Raw genomic sequence first — 22881 nt, 5'->3', positions numbered from 1 at the left:
TTATCTCCTTCTCCCCTAGTTCCTCATTGGCCGAGTGCTTCAGGATCGCAATCTTCCTGATGCTCAACTGAACACCCAAATACTGGCTAAACATCAGTTGTTGCAGCTGAGCATGTATTGCTAATTAGTAACTTCTCACATTTGCTCACTCAACACTCGGTCGCTCTTTCTGCACATCTGCTCGTCCCTGCATACAGATAAGCTTGGAAGGAGGACAGAGGGCCTTGATGCCTGCCTGCTGCACCCCAACCTGCCCAGAGCAAGGCAAGCCAGCCAGCGTGCAGCCCTGCCTGCTTTGATGTTTGCTAAGTCTGTTTTTCTTTTGCTGAGGGTCTCTTATCCAAACAGAACAGCCCTACAACATGCTCTCTAGTCCATCACACTATACCTACACTATTTGCAACATTTAAAAACTACTGCATTTTGCAAGCAAGAATTGATCACGTGATTCAGCAGCTGTATTCCTAAAGCATGTTACCAGCATAGATGGCATTTCTACCTTTTCACATCACATTTCTAAGGACAAGTTACAAAATAAAAACACACTGTGCTCTACTTCAGATCAATCTCCCCCCTTTTTTTATGTATATCTAACGCAGAAACAACATTCCATTCCATTCCATTCCATTCCATTCCATTCCTACAAAACCAAGCACCAAAGCAGTTATCTCACGCCACGCTGCTGGCCAACGGGCTCCGCGCAGCCCAGCAGAGAGGCGCCTTTGCCGGCCCAACGTCGCACACGGAGAGACACCGCCGAGCCGCACAGCACCCGCTAACGAACCACGCTGCGCGGCACTGCGCATGCGCGGCTCCGCCCCTCCGCCCCGGTCACGTGACCGTCATGGCGGCCACCAGGTACCGGCGCTTCCTGAGGCTCTGCGAGGAGTGGCCGGTGGAGGAGACGAAGCGGCAGCGCGATTTGGGCGTCTTCATTCGGCAACGCGTGGCTCAAGCCTTCCGCGAGGGGGAGAACACGCAGGTGAGAGCGGGGAGATGCAGCGGGAGGGCGGCGAAGGCCTAAGCGGGAACGGGAAGGGGGGGAGCAGAAGGGCGGGACCGCGCATGCGCATTGCGGCGCTCCTAGCGGTGGGGGCGGGGCGGGGCGGGGCGTGGTGCAGAATTGGAACTGAAATGAATGGAAATGGAGAGTGGGGCTGCAGTGCTTTACAGCGTGGGAGGTGGTGGGGGGAACGGCAGGATCGTGGGGCATCCTGAGCTGGAAGGGAACCGGGAGGAATCATAGAGTCCTTAGTGATAGAAAGGGCCTTTAATGGGCACTGCTCTTGTGAGGCTCCATCTGCAGTGCTGTGTCCAGATCTGGAGCCCCCAGTACCAGAAGGACAGAGGGCTGTTGGAGGGGGTCCAGAGGAGCCACAGAGATGATCAGGAGACTGCAGCACCTCCCCTACGAAGACAGGCTGAGGGAGCTGGGCTTGTTCAGCCTGGAGAAAAGAAGGCTGCGGGGTGACCTCATTGCAGCCTTTTGGTACCTAAAGGGAGCCTACAAACAGGAGGGGAATCAAGTCTTGGAAAGGGGAGATAACAGCAGGACAAGGGGAAATGATTTGAAGTTGAGGGAGGGAAGATTGAGGTTGGATGTCAGGGGGAAGTTCTTTGCTATGAGAGTGGTGAGGTGCTGGAACAGCTGCCCAGAGAGGCTGTGATGCCCCGTCCATCCCTGGAGGTGTTCAAGGCCAGTTGGATGGGGCCCTGGGCAGCCTGGGCTGGTATGAAATGGGGAGGTTGGTGGCCCTGTATGTGGCAGGAGTTGGAGCTTCGTGATCCTTGAGGTCCCTTCCAACCCGGGCCATTCTGTCACCTTACACTGAACAGGAGCATGTACAGCTTGATCAGGCTGCTCTTTGCCAGGTCCATCCTGACGATGAATGTCTCCAGGGATGGGCTTCCACCACGTCTCTGGGCAATCTGTGCCAGTGCTTCACCACCTTCATTCACTGTAAAAGACTTTTTCTTTGTATCCACTCTAAATCTCCCCTCTTTGAGTTTGAAGTCATTTCCCCTTGTCTTATCATCACTGTCTGCTAAAGAGTCTGTCCCATTCTTACAGCCCTGCTTTAATTTCCGAAAGGCTGTTATCACATCTCCCACAAAGCCATCTCTCCTCCACGCTGAACAGCCTCAGCTCTCTCAGTCCATGCTCATAACATCAAGTCCAGATCCACCCAAAAATCAGGGCATGTGCACGTTGTCCAGATGCTACTTGAGCTCTGGCAGGCTCAGAACCATGAACATTGCCCTGGGGAACCTGTGCCATGCCCACCACCCTCTGGTGCAAAACTTTCACCTCACACCCCCTGACCTCCCCCATCACAGCTCCAAGCTGTTCCCTCACGTTCTGTGGTCGATCAGCAGAGCTCAGCACTGTCCATCTGCTCTCTCTGAGGAGCTGCAGGGCTGTGAGGCCTCCCCCCCCTCAGCTCATCTGTTGGATAACCCAGGGGACCTCAGCTGCTCCTTATACATCTTTCCTTCCAGACCCTTCACCTTTTGTAGACCTCCTTTGAACGCTCTCTGGTAGCTTTATGTCTTTTTCTGTACTGTGGAGCACACGACACCCTCAGTACTCAAGGTGAGGCCGTACTGATGCAGTGCATGGTGGGGCAGTCCCTTCCCTCACCCAGCTAGCAGTGCTGTGCTCAGTGCACCCAGGGTAGAGTTGACCTTCCTGACCATCTGGCCACACTTCTGGCTCACATTTAACCTGCTTTCAACCAAGACTCCCACGTCCCTTTCAGTAGGGCTGCTCTCCAGAGTCTCATCCCCCCTGTGTATGTACAGCCAGGGTTGTCTCTTCCCAGGTGCAGAATCCAGCACTTGCTCTCGGTGAACTTCATTTGGTTTTTGATTGCCCACCTCTCTAATTTGCCTGAATCTCTCTGGAAGTCATCTTCAGCTGTGTCATCAGCTCCTCCCAGCTCAGTATCATCAGCAAACTTATTCAAAATACCTTCTAGTCCTACATCCAAATCATTTATGAAGGCACTGAAGAGAACTAGCCTAAAAACGGAGCCCTGGGGGAGTGCCAGTGACCAACCAGCCTGATCTGTCCCCTTTGGGCCCGACCCATCAGCCAAATGCTCACCCACCGTAGGTTGCTCTTGTCTAGCTTTATGCTGGACATTTTGTCCAGAAGGATATTGTGAGAAACAGTATCAAAAGCTTTACCAAAATCCAAAAAGACAGCATCAACTGGCTTTCCTTCCTCAACTGGATGGGTGACCTTGTCATAAAAGGAAATGAAGTCAGTTAAACAGAACCTTCCCCTCACGTATCTGATGTGCCCTTTCTTAGCATAAAAGCGCTGTTCCAGATGTGCTCCTTCTACTGCAGTGTGCCATTACAGGCTCCTAATTCCATATTGGTCACCAGGATAATCTGCAGCAGACACTGCAGGAAGTGCTTATTGCTTTTCCACACGCTCAGGACAGCTGAACGCGCTGCACCGATTGGTCACAAGATCCCCAAGCTGCCACCGGTCTTGAAAACCTAAATTGATGCCTGCAGCAGTGATGTCAATTTGTATGTATAAAGACTTAATACAGCGAAAGGAAATGTACTGGCAGTCAGCAGGAGGAATGTATGAGAGAAGCGCTCGAGCCTTACAGGATACTCTGTCAGCCAAATGTCTGTTTTATTCACGTGGAGGAAGACTTGCTGATTTTTTTTTCAGGCAGTACTATTTAATGGCTATTTCTGCTGTCATTACGAAAACATCAGCAGGGTCACTTGAAAGGTGGCTCTAAAATATGCGAAGCTGAAAATCACCTGCAGTTTGGTGGCGCTTGGCAGCCCTTCTGGCCCTTATCCCCTCTTCTCCAGTAGCCATTGCGTGCTGTAGCAGGAGAGCCTTTTCCTGGGTTCCAGGCTGGTACAGAGGAGGCATTACCCTTCTTGTGTTGAACCCATGCCAGCACCCCAAGGGCAGACGAGCTGTGTCATTTTATCCCGCCTTGTTATGGCTGATGCTATTCTTATTCATGTATCCATTTTAACCGTTGGCGTTTGATGTCATTGGCCAGCAGTGCAGAGTTCTGGTCAAGTTGGTCCCCACTATAAATTAGAAAAACAAGACGACCTGCCATACATGGTGCTGAACAGACTCTGTGAGGCAGAGGCACCTGTCGGATGCACCGAGGAGTGTTTTAGGTATTAGCAAAATCTTTCCAACTTACTGGACCAAAATAGAAATCCATTTACCCTACGCAAGCTGCTCAGTGCTGCTTTTCCCTAATCAATTATAAACTATTTTTAGCCTGCAGCAGGATTTTCTCTACCTTCCATCCTGGTACCTCATCCTGTTTGATCCTTAGAATGAAACAGGAGGCAAAACCTGCCTCTGAGCAGAGAAAGCTCAGATTTCACAGTGCTGGCCAATAAGCATGAGAGGAAAACCATCCAGCTATCTTCACATTCACTGTGCACTCACAGTTGAGCTGCCATATCTTTGTGAGCAGAACTCAAGGTCCCTTCTAGAACTTACGTGCCTCATTATTCTTGTAGGCCAAGCTGGCCAGAAGTGGAGGAGAAAGAAAATGCTCTGCCTTTGGGAGCAGCATAATAGGGGTCACCAGCATCCAGCATTGCACTGGGAGCTTGCTAAGCTTCTCTTCTGCTGTCCTTCTCGCAGACTTTCAGCTCAAATGACATCTTTTGCTCTGCAGGTTTTAAAATAAGACTTGTGTGATATTTCTGTCGCTTTGCAGATTGCTGATCCTGAGACCTGTGACCAAATGTATGAGAGCTTAGTCAGAATCCACAACAACTACTACAAAAACAAGGTAAGGTTTGTTGTTAGCCATTGCCAGACCTTTAGTGAGCCAGTCACCACCTGCTGCAGTGCATTGCCTCTTCCCAGCAGGGGCTCTGAGCACACAGCAGGCGAATGAGAAGTCAGATGGATGCTGCACTGCCTGTGCCTTTGGTCTCCCTGGTTTCACTGCTGGCCTTCATGGCATGTCTGAACAGTGCTGATGGTGGTTTTTGCTATGGATGAACACAATTCTTAGTTCTTGACCAAAAATGAGTAGGGCTCTGTTATTTGGTGGCATATTACCTCTTTTGTGCACTGCAAGTAATGCCTTGTTCTGTCTCTCCTTCTCACACCTACTTGCTTGTTTGTGAAGTATCCACGCCTGAAAGACACAAGTTTCACTGGAGTGACAGTGCAAGATTGCAAGATGATCCTAGCAACAGGTACTAATGCTGTGACTTGGGAGTAAATCAGTGCAGGAGATAAATTACATTCTGTTCTTTGTAGTGTTCACTTCATCACTTCTACTAAACACTTGTGACTAAAGGACTGATTGGGACTGCCATGCAGGTATATTAGGATGGTTAAAAAGGTGTAAAGTTCAGGCATAATTGAGGAGAGAGTCTCAGTAATCGATTGGGACAAAAAGTCAATTGTGTTTTTTGCAGTGGGCAGGAATGGCAGAGGGTTTGTGAGGCTCTTTGAGACAGAATGGCAGGAGCTGCATGAAAGCAATCCACGTTTGCTACATGGCTCAAAAAATTCTTGGCTTCCATTTCATCATGTTCAAATTCCCTTCAGTGCTTCTTATCTCGTGTTAGACTTAGAGAAAGCAGGGTTCCACAATGCAGAAAGACTCTCAGCCAAATCATTTATTAAGCATGGTGCAGGAAGCCAATGCCGTTTTGTTCTGCTCCACTTCCTAACTTTGACTGTGGTGCGTGGCAACTGAATATTAGTTGTTAGAGATAAGGGACTCCCTGCACAATTGATTGAAAGGGAAAACAAACTTGCCTCAGGCCCTGAAATAGAAATTCATTAAGACAAAAAGTCAAAAAAAGAAAACGTTTAAGGCAAAGCTCTTATAAGAGGGCCATCAGCCCTTTGCTTTCCTGCCTTTCTTCCTCTTTCCCCATCTCTCTCTCTCCCCCTTCTCCTTTTGCAGACATTCTGAAACAGATGGAAGACATGAAAAAAGGGACGTGGAGAAAATTGCGAGAAAGGTTTTACGCCAAGAAATCTGAAGAGGACTCGAAGTGATAGGCTGCCTCCCAGATTCTCCTCTGTATATATTCCTATAGCTCTGTGTTGCCATGATGAATAAAACCATTCATTCCTCTTAGCAACAGCGTTGGGTTTTTTTTTGTTCAGACTTTATACCCTTCATTTGTAATGTCTGCTCTTTTCTTGTTGGAAATGTAGGACCTACCGTAACACATCTGCAATGAAGGCATATGAGATCGGTGTAAAAGTTTGAAAGGAAAGAGCTCTGTGTTGTTAGACCAGATCATTTGTATTATAAGAAACAGACCATCAGGAAGTGCGCAGCAAGGAGGTACAACCATGTAAGCTTTACATCTGCTTGTGAAGACAGCACACAGTAGTGATGGCAGGTAGCTGTGCTTATCTGTGTTTGCACTGTTAACAGTGAAATGGAGGGAGAGAGAACTTAATGATCACATTTGTGGTGCTTTTGAGAAGTAGCCTGGGAAGGCACAAGAAAGCACTGAGGTGACTGTTTACCATGGTGACAGCAGAGCAGTGTAAGAAGTGTGCAGCTGCACACCTTGTCTGCAGTGCTGCATTGCTGTGGTGCTGGCTCAGCTAACGATGCAGATTGCCCCCAGCGGGAAGAGAAGGCTCTGTGTTGGTTACTGCAGATCTGAGGGATGAAGATAGGTTGTCATGATGTGTTGCTCTACAGGGCCGTAAATTAATTTCAGGTGTGATTAGTCCATCGCTGTGGCCTATTTTTATTGCTTTTTAAATCTTTGATGCTTGCCTCAACCTCTGTTCTTGGGAGGCAGAGGCGCAGGATTGTAGCTGGGATGGCTGCAGCACTGCTTGGCTGGAGAATGGTGAGTGTCTAGAACACAGCTATGCCAGGACTCTGCTTGGCTCCAGGCAGCTCGAACAGCTGCTCCTTTCCGTGTGTTCAAACTCTGTTTTCCTGGCAAGTAGTGAAAGAATTGGAAACTTTGCAGGATGCTCTGATCGAACGCTTCGGAATGCAAGGCTGGTGTTCCAGGTAGTTCTTCACAGTAACGTTGTTGGCAGTGGGCTGTGGTACCTTTGGTAATACAGCCCTGCATTGGTTCACGTATCTGAATTGCTCTTTATTTCTATTCACAACAGCCCCCCTGCGTCCCAGAGGAAGGGAGGTTTCTTTACCATGTTTAAGTTTTTATTATAACTTCATTTTGTCTTTAATTTAGTTAAGGCAATTTACACTTTAGTTCTTAAGTAACAACAACAACAAAAAAGTAAAACATTACACCAGAGATGAATCTAAACCACAGGACACCCCTTCACAGTGAACTCCTGTAAACCTGCACTTTCCTACTACTACTCCCCAGATATTCTTTGTCCACAGAAGGCAAAAGGCCAGTTCTCATAGTACTACCTTAGATTCTCATCCTCATTTGGTGAGCTAAATTATCAAATCCATCTCCTGAGGTTAGCTCCTCTTTTACTGCACCAAAGTGATGAACAGAATTCTTTAAATGGACAGGAAGCAGCATGGAGCAGGTACAGCAAATACGATGGCTGGTCTGCAAAGTTCCACGTTTACTAATGATGCTCCTGGAATAAGTTAAATACTGCAGCCCTACAGCTAGTTACACTACACCTGGGTGGAGGCCACCAGATGTAGCACATGGAGATAAAGATACAACCCCCCACATTTGCAAAATAAAGAGTTATTGCAATGAGGAATAAAAGTCTTGTATAATTTATCTTCCTCTAAGGGCATGGAGTAACATGTGGGTCCAGGAATCGTGAGGAATCCTCACCAGCCATTGGTTCCTGAATTGCTTACAAGCAATGTAAGGAGAATATTGACTTGGAAGCCCCTCCACGTGGTCCTGCTTTCTCTGACAGTGATGTCCGTGCGTGGGACCCAGGGATAAGCAGCCTCATCATCTGATAGGTGTGTTTAGTCCTTCAGGGGGTGAAGCTGATCCTTTTTCTGTGTCTTAGTGGTTCATGGTATTCTGGACATCCACAAACCCCATCCTTTGTCTGCGCTTCCTCTGCTCTGTCATCTGGAGTTCAAACAAGGACACAAGTGAGGTAGGAAACCAGGCTGTTATTCTGTTCATTAGTGTGCTTCTCAGGTGTGTGACTGACTGGGCTGCTCTAAGCATCTGCCAGAACACACCATGAGCTGGGCTCCAGCTGATGAGGAGGTATCAAAAAGCACATGACCTGAGTATTCTCAACTCCCTGCAGAAGAGCTAAAAGAGCCCTCTGAATTGTATCCATAGTTAAATAGGAGTTAAATAAGAGCCTCCTGCTCTTGGAATGGGTGTCTATTCTGGTAAGGGCTGAGGGTTTTTTGATACAGTGGGGTGTTAATTCGAGCGTTCCTGTTTCTATAACATTTAGTACCTGTTCCTTCAGCTCATTCAGCTGGGAGGTGAGATGGGACACCAGCTTCATCGTTGAGTTGAGTTTGTCTTGAAGATTTCGGATCTCGTTCTGTTCCCCTTCCCCTTCATTGCTGACCAGAGACATGGCTCGCATCCGGGGGAACCAGTCTAGGTTCTTGTTCTGGGACCGTGGAGAATGGGAGAGGGTGAGAAGGAGACAAAAGACCCAGTGGGATTTCCATGGAGGTCTGCCTATGCTTAGGGACTAAAGGAATTCTCAAAGGCTTCTCTGCATCTCTGCACATTTCCCACCACCTACCCTTTTAACCTTTTTCCCCCCCAGTCTGGGTCCAGGTTCAGAAGGTTTTTTTTCCTCAATTTCCTTGCCTTCCCTTTTTGCCTCGAAATCACCTTGCAGTCACACAGTCCATACTGCCTGGCACAATCCTTCTATCCACAGCACACAACATCAAACAGCACGTCGTTGGCTGAGATTGCACAGGGGAATTAACCAGCTAAGCACGAACTACGGAACAGCAACTTTCTTAAATATGTTCCAAAAGTTCCTTCTCAAAACTCGTTGGGTTTTTTTGGCAAACCCAGTGCTCTCAAACATCCCTCTGGGGCAGGCAGGGTGCAACAGGGCTGCTCAGAAAGGACGCTACCTTTATCATCTGAGCCACGTAGCTCTCAGGACCTGTGTAGTCTGTCTTGTTCTTCACTCGCACCAGCACTATGAAGTACAAGTAGTTCCACATGTTGTGCTCGTACTTAATATGCTCCTCAAAGGACACTGTCTTGTTGTCAAACTTGTCCCGTTCGAGTCCTGGGAAAGGCAGTCAAGTGTGGAGAAGGTGGAGAAAGGAGAAAAGGAGGGGAGGCCAAGGTAAGAAGTGAGCAAGCAAACAAATGTGAAAGGAAGTACAGATAATTGCCTCCTGTCCCAGGTGTGACTTTCAAGAAGTGCTTTTAATAATTAGTTGGCATTAAGCACACTACAAGAATCCAAAGCAGAAGGAAAATAACCCAGTTGTGTATTCAGGAGGCTTCTATTTAAAGTTCTACTAGCTATGCTTCCTGCCTATATAATCTAAAAGAACACAATGCACCCACTGGATCTTACAAGAAAAAAAGAAGCTATATTTATGGTTGGGTTGGTTTTTTGGATGCCTTCCTATGACCGAAAGCATTCTGGAACATTTTCCTCTATTCTATTTCCTTAGCAATATGCTTTTTTTCCAGTTGATAAATGCTGGTCCCAGGAGTGATGCACGGCGACAAGAACACCACAATGCAGCATTCACTGTAACACCTCATTAACAGAAGGCCAGGAGGAACAAGGATAATTTCCCCCCTTGGTTTGTGTCCTTGTTTAAGCCTCCTCACGCTGTAGTGACCCACTGGTGAACAGACTTAAGTTGTGCTGTAAACCAAATGAAAACTAAAAACTGGTTGAAGCTTCACTTCTTCCCTCGTGTCACAGGCTGACCTTAAAGAGAGGAACAACGTGGGGGCAATTCCTGCGCACGCAGAGCCAAGGATCTGCACTCACCACATATGAAACAAGTGGTCTTCAGTATCTCTTCTTTCTTTTGCTTCTCGCTCCTCAGGTCAGCAAAGGTGTCAATAATGACCCCAAAGATGAGGTTCAGGACGATGATAATGACAATGAAGAAAAAGAGGAGGTCGTAGACAACCCGAGCAGGAAACAAGGACTCCTGAGGTGGACAAAAGGAAAAAACATGTCTTGCAAACCTCCCCTCCATCCTGCAAGGACCATAGGCTGAGGGTACAAGGTGAGGAGAGGCGTGGGGGTGCGATGGGCAAAAGCACTGAAGGACGGCAGCGGGGGAAGAGCTGGAAGTGATTTTGAGGGAGGAAGGGCAGCTCTGCAGTGGCAGAAGGAAGGGACCCCACTCACGTCCTTCGATGGCTTGCGCAGAATGTCCCCCACACCCCCTCCGTTCCTCAGGCCGTGGTTCAGGACAGTGACAATGCACATGAGCAGCGTGTCACAGGCTCGTTCCCACTGGTCAGTGTCTGCTTCTACAACACCAGAGGGAAGAATAAAAGCACAAAGCCAGAGCACAGAAGGGCAGAAGAACCAGCCCGTCCCAAAGAACCCAGAGCTCCAGGATGAGCTGCAGTGATGCAGTGCCCCAGATGGGAGCTCCCAGGCACCCCAGCATCTCCTCCATCTTCCTCCTCGCAATGGAGGTGTTTGGCTGAGCATCCCCAAAGCACTCGATTTCCTTAATTAAACTAAATTAAATCAGTATTTCAACATTTTTACGTAAAGAAGTGCAGAATTTTGCTTAATAAGTGCCAAAAAGTGGGCTATTTTTTCCATCTTTCAGTCCTTTGTAGGATTTTTCAGAGCTCGCTGACAAACAAGGCCGTAAGGCTACCCTGCTGCTAACAGCACTGACCTTTCTGATGAGCTCACTTACCTTGCAAAGCAGTGGGCTCAGCGGAGCAGCTAATTTTGTCACCACTGCAGGACTCCATGAAGGTCTCCATGTTCCTATGCATCCCCAAGGGGTCATCTGCAAGTAAAAGAGCCCACAGCCTTGTCAGAGCGTCAGCTCTTTGCTCCTGTCACAAGTGTTTTTTACCTGCATCTCATTGCAGCGTTCAAACAACTCAAAAAAAAATCTTGATCCCCGTTCTCATAGCCTTTTCTAGGTTTTGAATCATAGAATGGCTTGGATTGAAAGGGACCTTAAAGATTATCTAGTTCCAACCCCCCTGTCATGGGCTGGGTAATCATCGCACTGACATCCCAACTTTGTTCAGAAAGAGCTGCCAGTTTTCCAGGCTAAGATGCATAAAAACCATATTCTCATCCTTTGAAGTTAAGAGTCTTGGATGCAACCACCAACCAGCTGCTTTTCCAAGGGTATTCTCTCTTTAAAACATCCAGATTTTTTGACTCTAATCTCCAAACTACTTTATTGTAGTCCAAGTATATTAAAAACCTGTACTTTATTCAAATAATCTGAGCATATTTTTTCCATGCTAACTTATCTCTGTGATTGTAAAAGCATACCAAAAAGACTTCAGATGCAAAGAGGAGTAAAAGCCTACCCCAAAACCCTGTGTTATGATTGACACACAAGCTGCTTGTTTTTTTAACATCCAGCGCAACAGTTTCATCAGTCATCCATCTTCTGCTCGAGTTTCAGTAAGACTTCTGCAGTGCTACAGAACTCATTCCTATCTGCCCACTTCCTTCTCTGCAGTCCCTCCAGCCCCCAGGCTTTGTTTTCTGCAGCGTGAGATCTCTATGTCAGTGCAGGCAGACTCTTCTCTGCTGGCCCCAAAACCAGCTCCCCCAAGAGTGTGTGACCACCCATCAACGACTGCACCCAGCGATGCAGCCGCAGCGAAGGACCCGTGCTCTGCCGGTCCCCTCCAGCCCAAGCACCACGGACACCAGTCCATGGTTTGGCTCACCTTGGGCTTTGCTATCCGGCAGCCGGTCCACCTCCAGGATGAAGTCATCCTTCAGGAACAAGAAGCCCACGATGGAGAAGAGGTAGACAAGGATGAGCGCCAGGAGGGCAGTCAGCAGGATGGAGCGCCCGTTGCGCGTCACGCTCTTGATGACATTAAACAAGGTCTCCTCGCGGTAGATCAAGTCAAACAGCTGAAAGGACCCAGGAGCAAAGAAATGCTGCAGGGTGCTTTTCTGTAACAATGCCTGGCCTACCTACTTCCCTTTTATCCCGAGATCTAGGATCGCTCAGTAGACACGGACTAACTTTCACATAAAGCACTCAAGTTTTCCATCTTACTGCAGAAGAATGAAGTGAACTTAAGCTCAGCAGGAGAGCCAAGAATAGGACACATGCCCCCCGCCTCTACCCTCACGTTGTCTCCCTGCTGACCCAGATAAAGTACGCAGCAGAGATTAGAAAAAGAGTGATAGCAAAAGGCTGGGAGAGAGACAGTAATAGATGCTGTCGGAAGGCAGAAAGATCAGCCTACGCAAATATTGAAGCACGGAGCATTGCTCTCACTACTGTTATCGATCAAGGTGTCACAGGAAACTTCTAGCTCCTAACAGCTCAGCCTGGCTGTGTCTGTGCCCCAAACATTTACTGTACCAGGATGCTGTAGAAGAGTTCGTGCACAAAGAGCCCCAGGACGCTCGTCAGGATGTAGCCAACGTGGTAAAGAAACTCCACGTCCATGATCATGGCCTTGTAGCCTCGGATGAAGGTCCCACGGTTACCCACGAAGCTCACCACAAACACAATCTTGTTAGTCAGCTGGAGAGCAAGCAGAAATGGGAGGGAGTGAGGTTTGCTGTGCTTTGTGAGTGCAGAACAGCTTCCTGTGCCATCGGTCGCTATGCTGTTTTTCTAGCAGCGCTCTGAGAACTTACATTGAGAGCTCCCAGGATGTTCAGTGTGAGTCCAATCCCCAAGTAATAAATTGATCGCAAGATCAGGGCCACCAGCAGCGGTCTGACACCGTAACGCTTGGTGAACAGGGCCATGATGGAGAAGCAGATCAGAATCCAGAAGAGCAGTGAGATCAATGGGGAATCCAGCACTCCTGGGAAGAGATGATCCACAGCAATTAAATGGCATGAGGTTAAATGCATGTTGCCAATCAGACACCATGTTACTGTCCAAAGCATCCAGAAACCCAATATGCTGATTATCTGAGGGAAGGAAGAAAGAAATTGTGCTTGACTGGAGAGAGATGGTCCTTGCTGATATGCTTTTCTAACATCTTTTATCTGTGATCTCAAAACCACGGTAGATCATTAAGATTTCCAGACAGCTGGTACGTATTCTGTCCTTACTTCCCCCATTTTCCAAATAGGGAAAGTACAGCCCAGGGAGAAGAGCCTGTTCCCTAAGAAGGAAGTCGTGGGAGGGCTGGCAACTGAAACCTCGATTCAGTCCCTTGCCAGGACCAACAGAAAAGGCTTTAGGAGTCAAAAGGAGACAAAGGCAAGGAGACACAAACAAGGGACAGTGCTCCCTGCACACCAGGATCCCCTTTTTCCTCTACTTCAAGGAGCAGAAGCTACTGGGGCACTTACCCATGGAAGTGGCTTCAACATAAGGGTAGAAGAAGGCAATGATTATGTTGATGAAGACAGCCAGGTTGAAGGAAATGCTTCCCCAGAGAGTCATTCTGCGGGAGAACCAGTACATCAGCGGCATGCCTGCGGGGAGAGGAGGCAGACACACAGCTCAGCCAACCTCGTGCCAGCAGGGAAGGCTGTGACCTCCCAGACACCCAAACTGAGCTCAGCACAGCCAGTGAGGCCCTCGCTTCACGCCATTGATAAAAGCTTCCTCCTCATCTCTTGTAACAGGAACACAAGTTCAAAATGTCTCTGCTCACATTTTGTGCTTTCTGGGCCCTTTGACCTCCCTTGGCACCTTGGAATCTGATTGGCTTCACTCATCACTGCACCCTCCTCCCTGTCTCCCACATCTTATATCCTCACGCCTTTCCAAATAACAGTGCCTTTGTGTTTGCAACCTGATTCTCTGTCCCAGAGGAGACACAGCCAGCAATTTCCCATCCATACTGGAAACTTGTTTCCTGCTGAATTCCTAAGATAGTTTTGACTGGATCTGCAAGTGTTTTCAGTGCTGCCATGCTACCTCTGAGCCACAGCACGGTATTTATAGTGTGCCTTCTTACTGTTGACTGAGCTGCTGTTATTTTAAGCCAGGAAGCCCGTCCTGGTGCAGCCCTGAAAGCACCTAAGGAGATCCACATCGTGCAAAGAAAACACCTTTATCAACAAAACGTAGCTGCTAGATTCTGGTTTGGGAGAAGCCAATTGAAAGCAAACAAAGAGAGGGCTCTCTAGGTGAGCACAGCTGCAGGTGTGGAATGTGTTGGAAGATGCTCTCAGGCTATGAGGAATTACACTAACAGGTGTGGAGGAAATACACCTCCCAAGGGCACAAGGAGGTCTCCAGTCTGCCACGGGGGGTCACAGCCCCCTCAAAGCACGGCTGCCCCCCGGCTCACAGCTGCTCTGCTGCAAAGGGAAGGTCTGGCTCGCTCTTACTGCGCAGTTTCTTCTGCCATTCCATCTCATTGTGGAGGAAGGACGACTGGTCGAAGAAATCACTGACTTTGCTGCCCTGCTCATCCTGCTCCGTCGTGGTGAAGAGTCGGTACTTGGTCTCCTTGGTGAGGAACTCACAGATGCCAGGCACTGGGAAGATTATCTGCTCCATGCTGCGGTCCAGGCGCACAATCTGCAGGAGGAAGGTGCCTTTACATCCTGCCTGTATCACGCTGGGCTTCCTGCTTTTCTACACCCAGCAGTACCTCCCCAAATCCAAATATCACCACCACTCATCTAATGCTACGACTCAACCCAGCAAACTTGCATGGCTATGCTGGGAGGAGCAACCAAGGACTGGGCTGCCCCACTGCCTGCATCCCATCTGCTCTGGGGAGAGGGAGGAAGGGCCTGGGGGGGTCCATGCGTACCCCCATCTCCCTATGGGCTCTACTAATGTTTCCAGCTCTTTGCAGCTGCTTCCTATGGGCAGCGGGCTGGGAAGGTTCCTGGTGCAGAATAACGGGGCACGAGGCAGCCAGAGCACACGTGGGATCCATCAGCTGTGTGTACTAGCAACCCAAACAGGTCTTGCCTCAATCTGGGACGTGTGCTTCTCGTAGTACGCCAGCGGGTCCTCCTCCTCCTCCTGGACTGGGGCCGTCGACTTCAGCATCTGCGTCAGCTGCTTGTTATTGAGGCTGAGCTGGGAGAGGAGAGAGGGTGAGAGCAGGGACAGCCGGGGGGGTTCAAGTCTAACTGCACTGACAACATCGTTCCTCAAATTGTACCGAACCTGATGAGGTTCCAGGAGAAAGCAAATGAATTAAAGCTTCCCAAAGGGGTACGAGTGCTCCCTGAGGTGACAGACATTCGATTCCTTGCAATAATTACATCCAAAAGCTGCTAATCCACAAATTACAAATCAATGCCCCTAAACCCCAGGGAAATCATATTACTGCTGAATCTTGTTCAGGAGCTGAGGTACAGTAGGAAGAAATGGCAGCAGAGGGACTCAGCCCTTCCTTTTCTGAAGGGAAGGGCAGGAGAAGGGGAGCAGGGGAAAACCTGGCAAGGCACAGCCCGTCCCTGAAGCACACAGGATGTCAGCTAGTGCTGAGCCTTCCCCAGGGAGCTGTACAAACACAGCTGAGCTACACAGATGCACGTGCCATTGGGCTTGCTGATTTGGCTACATGGGCATTTATAAACCTCTATTTCTCCAGTTCACCCTGGGAATACCAAAAGCCACCAAATCTTGGCTGATGAGCAGCGGGGCAGCCTCCATGCCCGAGGACTTTCTGTACCATGGATGAGATGCCCTCCTCCTCTTCCTCCTGGATTCGCTTCACCGGCTTCAGGAGCTGCTGCAGAGACTTGTTGTGTCGGGACAGCTGGAAAGGAACAACAAGAGCTGCGTTAGCATGGGATGGAGCAGCCTTTGCAGCACTGGAGTGGGATGGCCAATAAGCCACAATGCTGGGTTTTCATGGAAGGCAAAAAGCACATCACCCAGCCTGGCTGGAGGAAATGTAGATAAATAAGATGTGCAAATGGATGAGTGGGAGCCCAGCCTGGTGGGTCACTGCTGTCACAGCAGACTGCAGCATCAGTACCTGCAGTGCCAGTATATAAATGTTGTGGCCAACTTCCCGAGGGGAGACCTCGGCGTTTTCACACTCTTCCTCCTGCAGATAGGCCTTCTTAATCACGTCGACCTGGAAGGCAGCAGAGGGTGGGTGAGCTTGTCCTGGTCCCCTCACCCTGTTTTCCTCCTCAGGAGGGATGCTGGTGCAGAGCTGTGTGTGACTGCTGGTAGGGCAGCAGCCAACGTGGGTTTGGGTTGAAACTCCACCAGGACCTGGAAGTGCAGAGGTCCAGCAGCAAGTTCACGGGGGTCCTTCACCCTTCCACCCCACTCAGCCCTTACCAGTTCCTGCGGGCGGAGGCTGATGAGGATCCGCTCGGCGTTCTCACTGTCATGCCTGCTCTCCATGAGGGCCAAGAGGAGCTTGGAGGCGTTGTCCTGGTGGGGACACAGTCCTTGATGAGAGGAGCTATGCATTGCTCTGCCCAGGACCTCAGGATGGGCAGAAATCCCTTGCATTGCAGTCGGTCATAAATGCCCCTGTGCTAAAGGCATCCAAACCTTCTGTGGTGGGGATGCATCAGCCCTATCCCAGCTCATGTATGTAAGACCTGATGCATGCCCAGTGCTCGCCTTACTCCACAGCTCAGCCCAGCAAGCAGGGAGCTCACACATGTGCCACCCAACCCAGCCCCAGGCTCTGCCCACCTTCAGCTGCAGGACCAGGTCCATCCGGTACTTGCAGAGGGGACTGATGTCATTGAGGATGAGGGCTGTGATGATGTCAATCCCATTGGACTCATGGGTCACGATGCAGCTCTAGGGAAACAATAAAATGCTTTGTCTCATGGATGCTGCCATCCTTCCCAGCTTCACCATCCAACACAGCCCAGCTCCAAAATGGTGCCTTGCCTACAGCACTGAACCAGGAGCCCTAAACCCCTTCTCTCTCCAGCAATGACACCGTTTCCATCATAGCATTATTTAAGCATTATGTGCAATGTTATGCTGCCCAGCAGTCACTGAAAACCCACGAACCATCCCTGTGCACCATGGTACCCCTTCTCCCCACGCTCTGCTCTCCTTCATGCCCCGAATCCCAAAACTGGCCTTATCCCTGCTGCTGTCCATGCATTCCCCCCCAAACCCCCCTTGGGTACCCCAATGGATGGTGAAATGCTGCAGGAACAATGCAGACCCACAACAACATCACAGACCTGGTTCTCATGGCACGGCCCTTGGCAGTACTCAGTCAGGGTCTCCAGGGTCTGGGTGATGAGGGCCACGTTGTACTCGTTGATGTAGAGGCCCAGCAGCCCCAGCCCACCCGTGGTGCTGCCACACATGATGTCAAGGAACTGCAGTGTCTCACACACCAGGTTGTAGTTGGTCTTGTTGTTTTGGCACCGCAGGAAATTCTGTTGTGCAAAGCCTGCAGTTATGAGCCTGAAGCAGGTCCTGACCCCCCTTTCCAGCGTCCCCTCCAGAGATGGAGAATCAGGCCCAGGGCCGTTCCTATAGTGTGTGCAGACCCCTCAAGGGCAGCACCTGCTCCCATGGACACAGGCATGCCCCGATTGGCTCCTTCCAGCATACCGAGCAGAGGGAATGGTGGTTATATCCATAGGAAGCTGAGGCACAGAGTGGCCAGTGCCTGTTTGGACCCAATGGAGGCAGAACCCATCCAACCCGCACCCCAGCCGTATGGCTTCTGCCCCAGCCCCTAGCAGCCCCCAGCACCAACCTGCAGGTCTCGGTTGTGGTTCTCACACAGCAGTTGGAGGAATCGCAGGATAGGCTCCATAATCAGGACCGTCACCCCCATCTCATTGTTCTGCCCCTGCTCCCCGGCGTCGTGGCCCTTCCGAAACCCTAAGGCCAGCGGGTATCGGGAGGGGGTGCCAGGCATCATGAAGGTCTCTCCTCGTCCTAGGGGCAAGCCAACCCCATTAGCATCAGGCTGTCCAACGAGGCAGGCATTGGCCTTGCTGGGAGGACACGGCCCCATACCTTTGGTGCCAGGGTCAGGCTCGTCCTTGTCCTCACGAGGTTTGTTCCCAATGTCACTCATGTTCACGGACACGGTTGACTTGGTCTCTTGCTGAGCCTTCTTCATCCGGTCGTGTAAAACTTTGAAGAACTTCTCGGACTTCTTGTCGCTCGTCATCAGGTTGTAAAAGGATTTCTGGGTGGAGGAAGCACAGTTGGAGCCTCCACCCCAGCCCGCCCCTCTGGTTTGGTAGCCTGTGGCACTTCAGACCTTGGGATAGCCTACCATGAAAGTAACCAGGCAACTACCAGCCTCTCCCTAAATCTTTTACTTTCTATGCCTTCGGCGTTGCAATCTTTTGGATTTACTGGGGTGTAGCATGCCCTGTGCCTATTCTTCTCCTTTACCCACAGCAGGGCTAGGGACAGAGCAAGCAGCAGTTACAGCAGCTGCAATCTTGGAACCCCACAGGTTTTTGCACATTATTGGCTTCCCTATGATAAAGAATTCAAGATAACCTACAAGTTATCAACAGAGAGCTGCAACTCTGAGTCATTTTTGTGATACCCAGCAGAGGGCATCAGCATTACTCCAGAAACAGTCAGCAACAACCTGCCCCTTTCAGCATCCAGCCCTGAGCTTTAGCCAGTCACCAAGCAGGAAAACTCCAAAACAGAGAAATGTCTGTAGTTCCTCCCCCAGATGGTGAGCAAACATATGCAGTCCAAATGTTGGCAAAGTCTGCTATCCAGAGGCCAACCAGGGACCAGGGACTGCTCTGCACCCGTCCTCCCCATACTGCTTATGTCCCCATACGTGCTTCACAATGCACACATAAACCATCCCATGGACTCATGGCCACCACAGGCACCTGGATCTCGGTGTTGCCCCCATCCAGCAGCCGAATGGCAAGCAGGATGCTCTCCTGGAAGATCTTCTCGTTCTTGGTGTTCATGATGAGGTCAGCCACCAGCTTGGTGGCTCCTTCTCGGTCCAGCCGGCACTGGACAGCAGCAATAGCAGACCAGTCCTGGTCCTGGCCTGCAGGAGAGGACACAGGTGGATGTGATGCTGCAGTGATGAAGGAAAATAAGCACAGCCAACTCACTACCAGGCACATCCTTTCGTCTGTCTCCCATGGAGGTGGGAGCACAGAGATCATACACGGGTGTGATCCTACCATGGTTTGGGAACCAGGCATTCAAGGTGTGCACGAGCAGCACAGAAAGACACGGAAGGTGCAGGAGAGGGGCACTCACCTCCCCCAGCAGCATCCACGATTTCCCCTTTTGAGCTGGACTTCTTGTTCTGCAGGTAATTGTTCAGGAGCATTTTCCGCAGCAGGTTGCCCTGCCAAGACAAATAAACGTCAGAAGGCTCCCAACACCAGTGCTGGCGTTGGAGAACTGCAGTGGGCAGGAAGCTGCCAGCTGAGCAGTGGAGCTGGGGATGTGCCGTAGGGCCGGGATGCTCACCCTCTCACCATACTTGTTCCTCTTCACCAGCATTTGCTGCAGCGTCCGTAACACCTTGATGCACAGCTTCTCCTCCGTCTCCATCAGATCCTTGGTGTGCTGCACCAACCTGGCCATGCACAGCAGAGTCACCACCACGTAGCCAAGAGGACAAGGAGGTCCCCAGGGGCACCATCCCACCACCCCTCCACTCTGCAGATGCACAACCCACCGGAACACACAACCCACCGAGGATGCAGGTCCCCAACCTGTCACAAAAACCCCATGGCAACTGCAAAGCATCCTCACTTGGACAGGAAACCTCCACTCTCGCAGCGCTGATATGCCTCCGTGCCCTCCATGAAGAGCAGCTCTGGCCGGTGGAGGACATCCACCAGCACAGAGAGCTCAGCCTCCACAAGCGGTTTCAGGCGGTCCTCCAAGGCATTAATGATGTCCTACAAACCACAGCGCACACCTTTAGCTCGGCACACGACAGGGACTTTGCAATGCCCACACCTTCCTGCTATCACGCATCCCCATACCTGCAGCTTCTCTATGATGTTCTTGTAATCCCACTGGTTGGGGGTGGTGGAGACGCGGGGGAAGGTCCGCGTGGCCGTCTTGTAGCTGGACGTGTTCCTCTGCACCGTGCTGGTGGAGCTGCTGTTGAGCAGGGAGCTGACGTGGGCATCCAGGTCCATGGGCAGCGCAATGGAGCGGCTCTTGGCTGCAGGACAGGGGGAAGGGTTTGGGGACAGCCATGAATCATCAGCTGCCACATCGGCTACCACACAGCCCCAGGCTGGGCACCCTTTCACCTGCTCTTCATTTGCAGTAAAGAAGATATGAATAAAATACAAGAGAAAAGCCCTCCAGACTGGTGGCGCCTGTGCTACTTCCACCCTCCACTCCCCAGTGCAGCACCCATTGCCTACAGCCTCCACTGCCCAGCACGGGGTGGGAAGAGGCACCGCCTCTGGTTTTCAGTTGGAAAAGCCCAGTGCAGAGAGGCTGCAATTACAAAGGGGAATCCTACATCTCCGGCCAGTGTCTCCACCCAGCATCTAAGCAATGCTTTCCACATGGTGACTCAGTGCTAACAACCCTTGTCCTGAGTCAGGCAGCTGCAGGCAGGCTGAGGGCAAAGTCTTGGCGAGGGAAAGCTGCCACAAACGCCAGCATTCTTTCTGGGCTCTGCACCAGCAAGGACACACCAGGAATTCCCCAACCAAGCCCAAGCTTCAGCTCTCCTCTGGCCACACCAGACACAAAACACGGAGCTCAAAAGGCACATCCCAGAGCCACAGCTCCCTGCTCCCAGCAGACAGCCTCCCCAGGGCATCCTGCCATGGCTGCAGTAGGAATGATGGCTGTTGCCTGCTGCTGGAGCAGAAGCAGTTGGAACAGCTGCATCCCTCTAGCAGGCAGGGAGCAGAGCATCCCTCCAGCACAGCTCCTTACCGACCATCGCCAGCGTTCGGATGCAGGCCTCCACTGAGCTCTTGTGCTGCTGCTGCAGCCAGGGGCACTCCAGCAGCCTCATGGTGGACTGGAGAAGCTGCACCACAATGGTCTGGTGGGTCTGAAGGAGAGAATAGACAGCTCTGTATCAGTACAAGGTGCTCGCAGAGTTCTTTTCCCAAAGGGTGAGCCCTCTGCTCACTCCATGCATGGCCTGGCTATGCAACACCCCGTTACCTGCAGTGAGGTGCTGTTCTCTGAGAAGGGAGAGCTGAAGAATGCACTGATGGTGTCCAGCACCACTGTCAGCACGTACTTCTCCAGAGTGGGGTCTGGCAGGCGCTTCTCTCGCTTTTTGCACATCTGTGAAGAGAAGGGAGGATGCTGACGGCATCGGAACCAGGTGAACAAGCACAGCTGGACACTGCTGGCACCTTGCTGAGCTAGGGGGCATGGGTGGTGACACAGCTTCTGGGTCTATGCCAGAGTGCTGCCCATAATGTGGCTGAAGAAGCCTCTGTCGTGCCCATGCCCCTTGTTTGTCAAGGGGCTTTGGTGACACCAAGCTCTCCCCATAGAGCACAGCAGCCATTGCTGCTGTGTCCCTCCTTCCCAGCCTGACCCACGCACCTGGGCCATGTCCAGGGTGAAGTTCTCAAAGAGAGTCCAGATGTGGTTGCTGGTGTAGATCTCTTTCATCTCCACCTCTGTGTCCACGTAGCAGTGATTGACAAAGTTCACATAGGCCATCTTCACCTGCCAGGGAGGGAGGGAATGGGGTGCAGGCACCGTCAGAGGAATAGAAAACAGAACAAAGCCACCAACACCCTCCTCACTGGGCAGCCCATACCTCCGTGATGCAGTCCTCATGGGTCACCACCCTCACCACGTCCTCCAAGGGCAGCAGGGATGTACACTTGATCTCAGTGTAGACGTTCTTGCCCTCAGCACACGCAGCCAGGAGGTCCACCAACGAGATGTGGTACATCAGTGGGCTGTTCTCCTCCACCCCATCCCTGGCTGCTGTCATCATCTCCAACAAGGTGGCCAGCGATGCCTTGTCATTGTAGAAAACAACCACGTCGTCCCCAGCATTGGTGAGCTGTTGGGAAGAGTCACCAGTCACTGCTCCAGAGAAGGATGAAAAACCTCACCTTGACATCTTCTGCACTGGGGTGATGAGATGGAGCACCCAGGGTGAGGTAAAAGGGTTGTGTATTCATGGGGAAAATCAGGTGCTTGCAGTGCAATCAAAAATCACAACCTTTAGGATGCCAAAGTGTTTATTGGCTCTCAGACCTTGCATCTCTTAGAGGTATTTCTTCCAACTCCAGGGAGAAACCAACATGTGGTTGGGAAGACTAGTGCCCAAAGGAGAAAATAACCACGCTCCTCCCTGGAGCCCTGTGCTTACAACCCATGGGCAGGAGAAGAGGTGCTCACCTCGGTCATGATCATGTCCTGACACTTCTTGACGTACTTGCCCTCGGCCTTGATGATGGTGTGCAGGAAGTCCAGGTACTGCACATGGCGGCCGTGGGTGGCCACGCAGTGGATGAAGTGCTGTGGCACCGTTTCGTTGATCTCTGAGCAGAGCTGGTAGTTGTTGAGGAAGATGTGCTGCATTGTCTCAGCCTCCAGGAGCTGTGGGAGCAGGGAGACAGAGTGAGGCCGGGGGCTATGAGGCACAGCCTCCCCTCCTGTCCTGGTCCTGCCTCCTCTGCGTGTCTTCTTCTGGTTTTTCTATCTGCTGCTCTCAATCCCAGGACTGATATTGAAGTCCTTCGGTCTCCTCTCCTTACCCCCGGGGTCAGGAACAGGTTGAGGTGTTTGTGCAGCAGAGCCTGGTTTTCCTGATTGCCAGCACAAAACTTCTGCAGGAACTGATGGGTGAACTTGAGGATCTCCATCATCTTGGCATCACCCTGAGGAAGGGCAGAGAGGACAAACACTTGGGGTTGGTAATAAACGG

General features: G+C 50.9%; 2 protein-coding genes across 4 annotated transcripts in view; one reads left to right on the top strand and one right to left on the bottom strand.

Moving 5' to 3' along the window:
* Nucleotides 1-814: 814 nt before the first annotated feature.
* Nucleotides 815-6116, top strand: LOC128088159 (ubiquinol-cytochrome-c reductase complex assembly factor 2). The gene is made up of 4 exons (XM_052698417.1): nt 815-982; nt 4728-4802; nt 5148-5217; nt 5940-6116. The coding sequence occupies exons 1-4, from the start codon at nt 845-847 to the stop codon at nt 6032-6034; spliced, it is 378 nt and encodes a 125-aa protein (XP_052554377.1). The 5' UTR covers nt 815-844; the 3' UTR covers nt 6035-6116.
* A 1040-nt stretch (nt 6117-7156) lies between these two features.
* The window catches only part of ITPR3 (inositol 1,4,5-trisphosphate receptor type 3), a 38008-nt gene continuing 22283 nt past the window's right edge, over nt 7157-22881 (bottom strand). For 2 of the 3 annotated variants that reach the window (XM_052698369.1, XM_052698370.1), the window contains 29 exons: nt 22712-22834; nt 22353-22553; nt 21760-22011; nt 21540-21665; nt 21147-21272; nt 20910-21030; nt 19991-20175; nt 19755-19903; nt 19467-19575; nt 19251-19341; nt 18863-19032; nt 17746-18186; nt 17219-17419; nt 16710-16820; nt 16344-16439; nt 16030-16131; nt 15721-15807; nt 15009-15119; nt 14414-14606; nt 13424-13549; nt 12755-12927; nt 12474-12638; nt 11821-12013; nt 10815-10910; nt 10286-10410; nt 9917-10082; nt 9030-9190; nt 8384-8545; nt 7157-8037 (listed from right to left, as the gene is read on the bottom strand). In XM_052698369.1, the coding sequence (XP_052554329.1) occupies nt 7969-8037; nt 8384-8545; nt 9030-9190; nt 9917-10082; nt 10286-10410; nt 10815-10910; nt 11821-12013; nt 12474-12638; nt 12755-12927; nt 13424-13549; nt 14414-14606; nt 15009-15119; nt 15721-15807; nt 16030-16131; nt 16344-16439; nt 16710-16820; nt 17219-17419; nt 17746-18186; nt 18863-19032; nt 19251-19341; nt 19467-19575; nt 19755-19903; nt 19991-20175; nt 20910-21030; nt 21147-21272; nt 21540-21665; nt 21760-22011; nt 22353-22553; nt 22712-22834 (4431 nt within the window). In that variant the 3' untranslated portion in view covers nt 7157-7968. The remainder of the gene's footprint in view (nt 8038-8383; nt 8546-9029; nt 9191-9916; nt 10083-10285; nt 10411-10814; nt 10911-11820; nt 12014-12473; nt 12639-12754; nt 12928-13423; nt 13550-14413; nt 14607-15008; nt 15120-15720; nt 15808-16029; nt 16132-16343; nt 16440-16709; nt 16821-17218; nt 17420-17745; nt 18187-18862; nt 19033-19250; nt 19342-19466; nt 19576-19754; nt 19904-19990; nt 20176-20909; nt 21031-21146; nt 21273-21539; nt 21666-21759; nt 22012-22352; nt 22554-22711; nt 22835-22881) is intronic. The other variant, XM_052698372.1, reaches the window with a different exon arrangement.

The sequence above is a fragment of the Tympanuchus pallidicinctus genome, unplaced genomic scaffold (assembly GCF_026119805.1).
Source record: "Tympanuchus pallidicinctus isolate F22 unplaced genomic scaffold, pur_lepc_1.0 scaffold32, whole genome shotgun sequence".
Lineage (NCBI taxonomy): Eukaryota > Metazoa > Chordata > Aves > Galliformes > Phasianidae > Tympanuchus > Tympanuchus pallidicinctus.
This window is presented reverse-complemented; position numbering and strand designations above follow the sequence as displayed.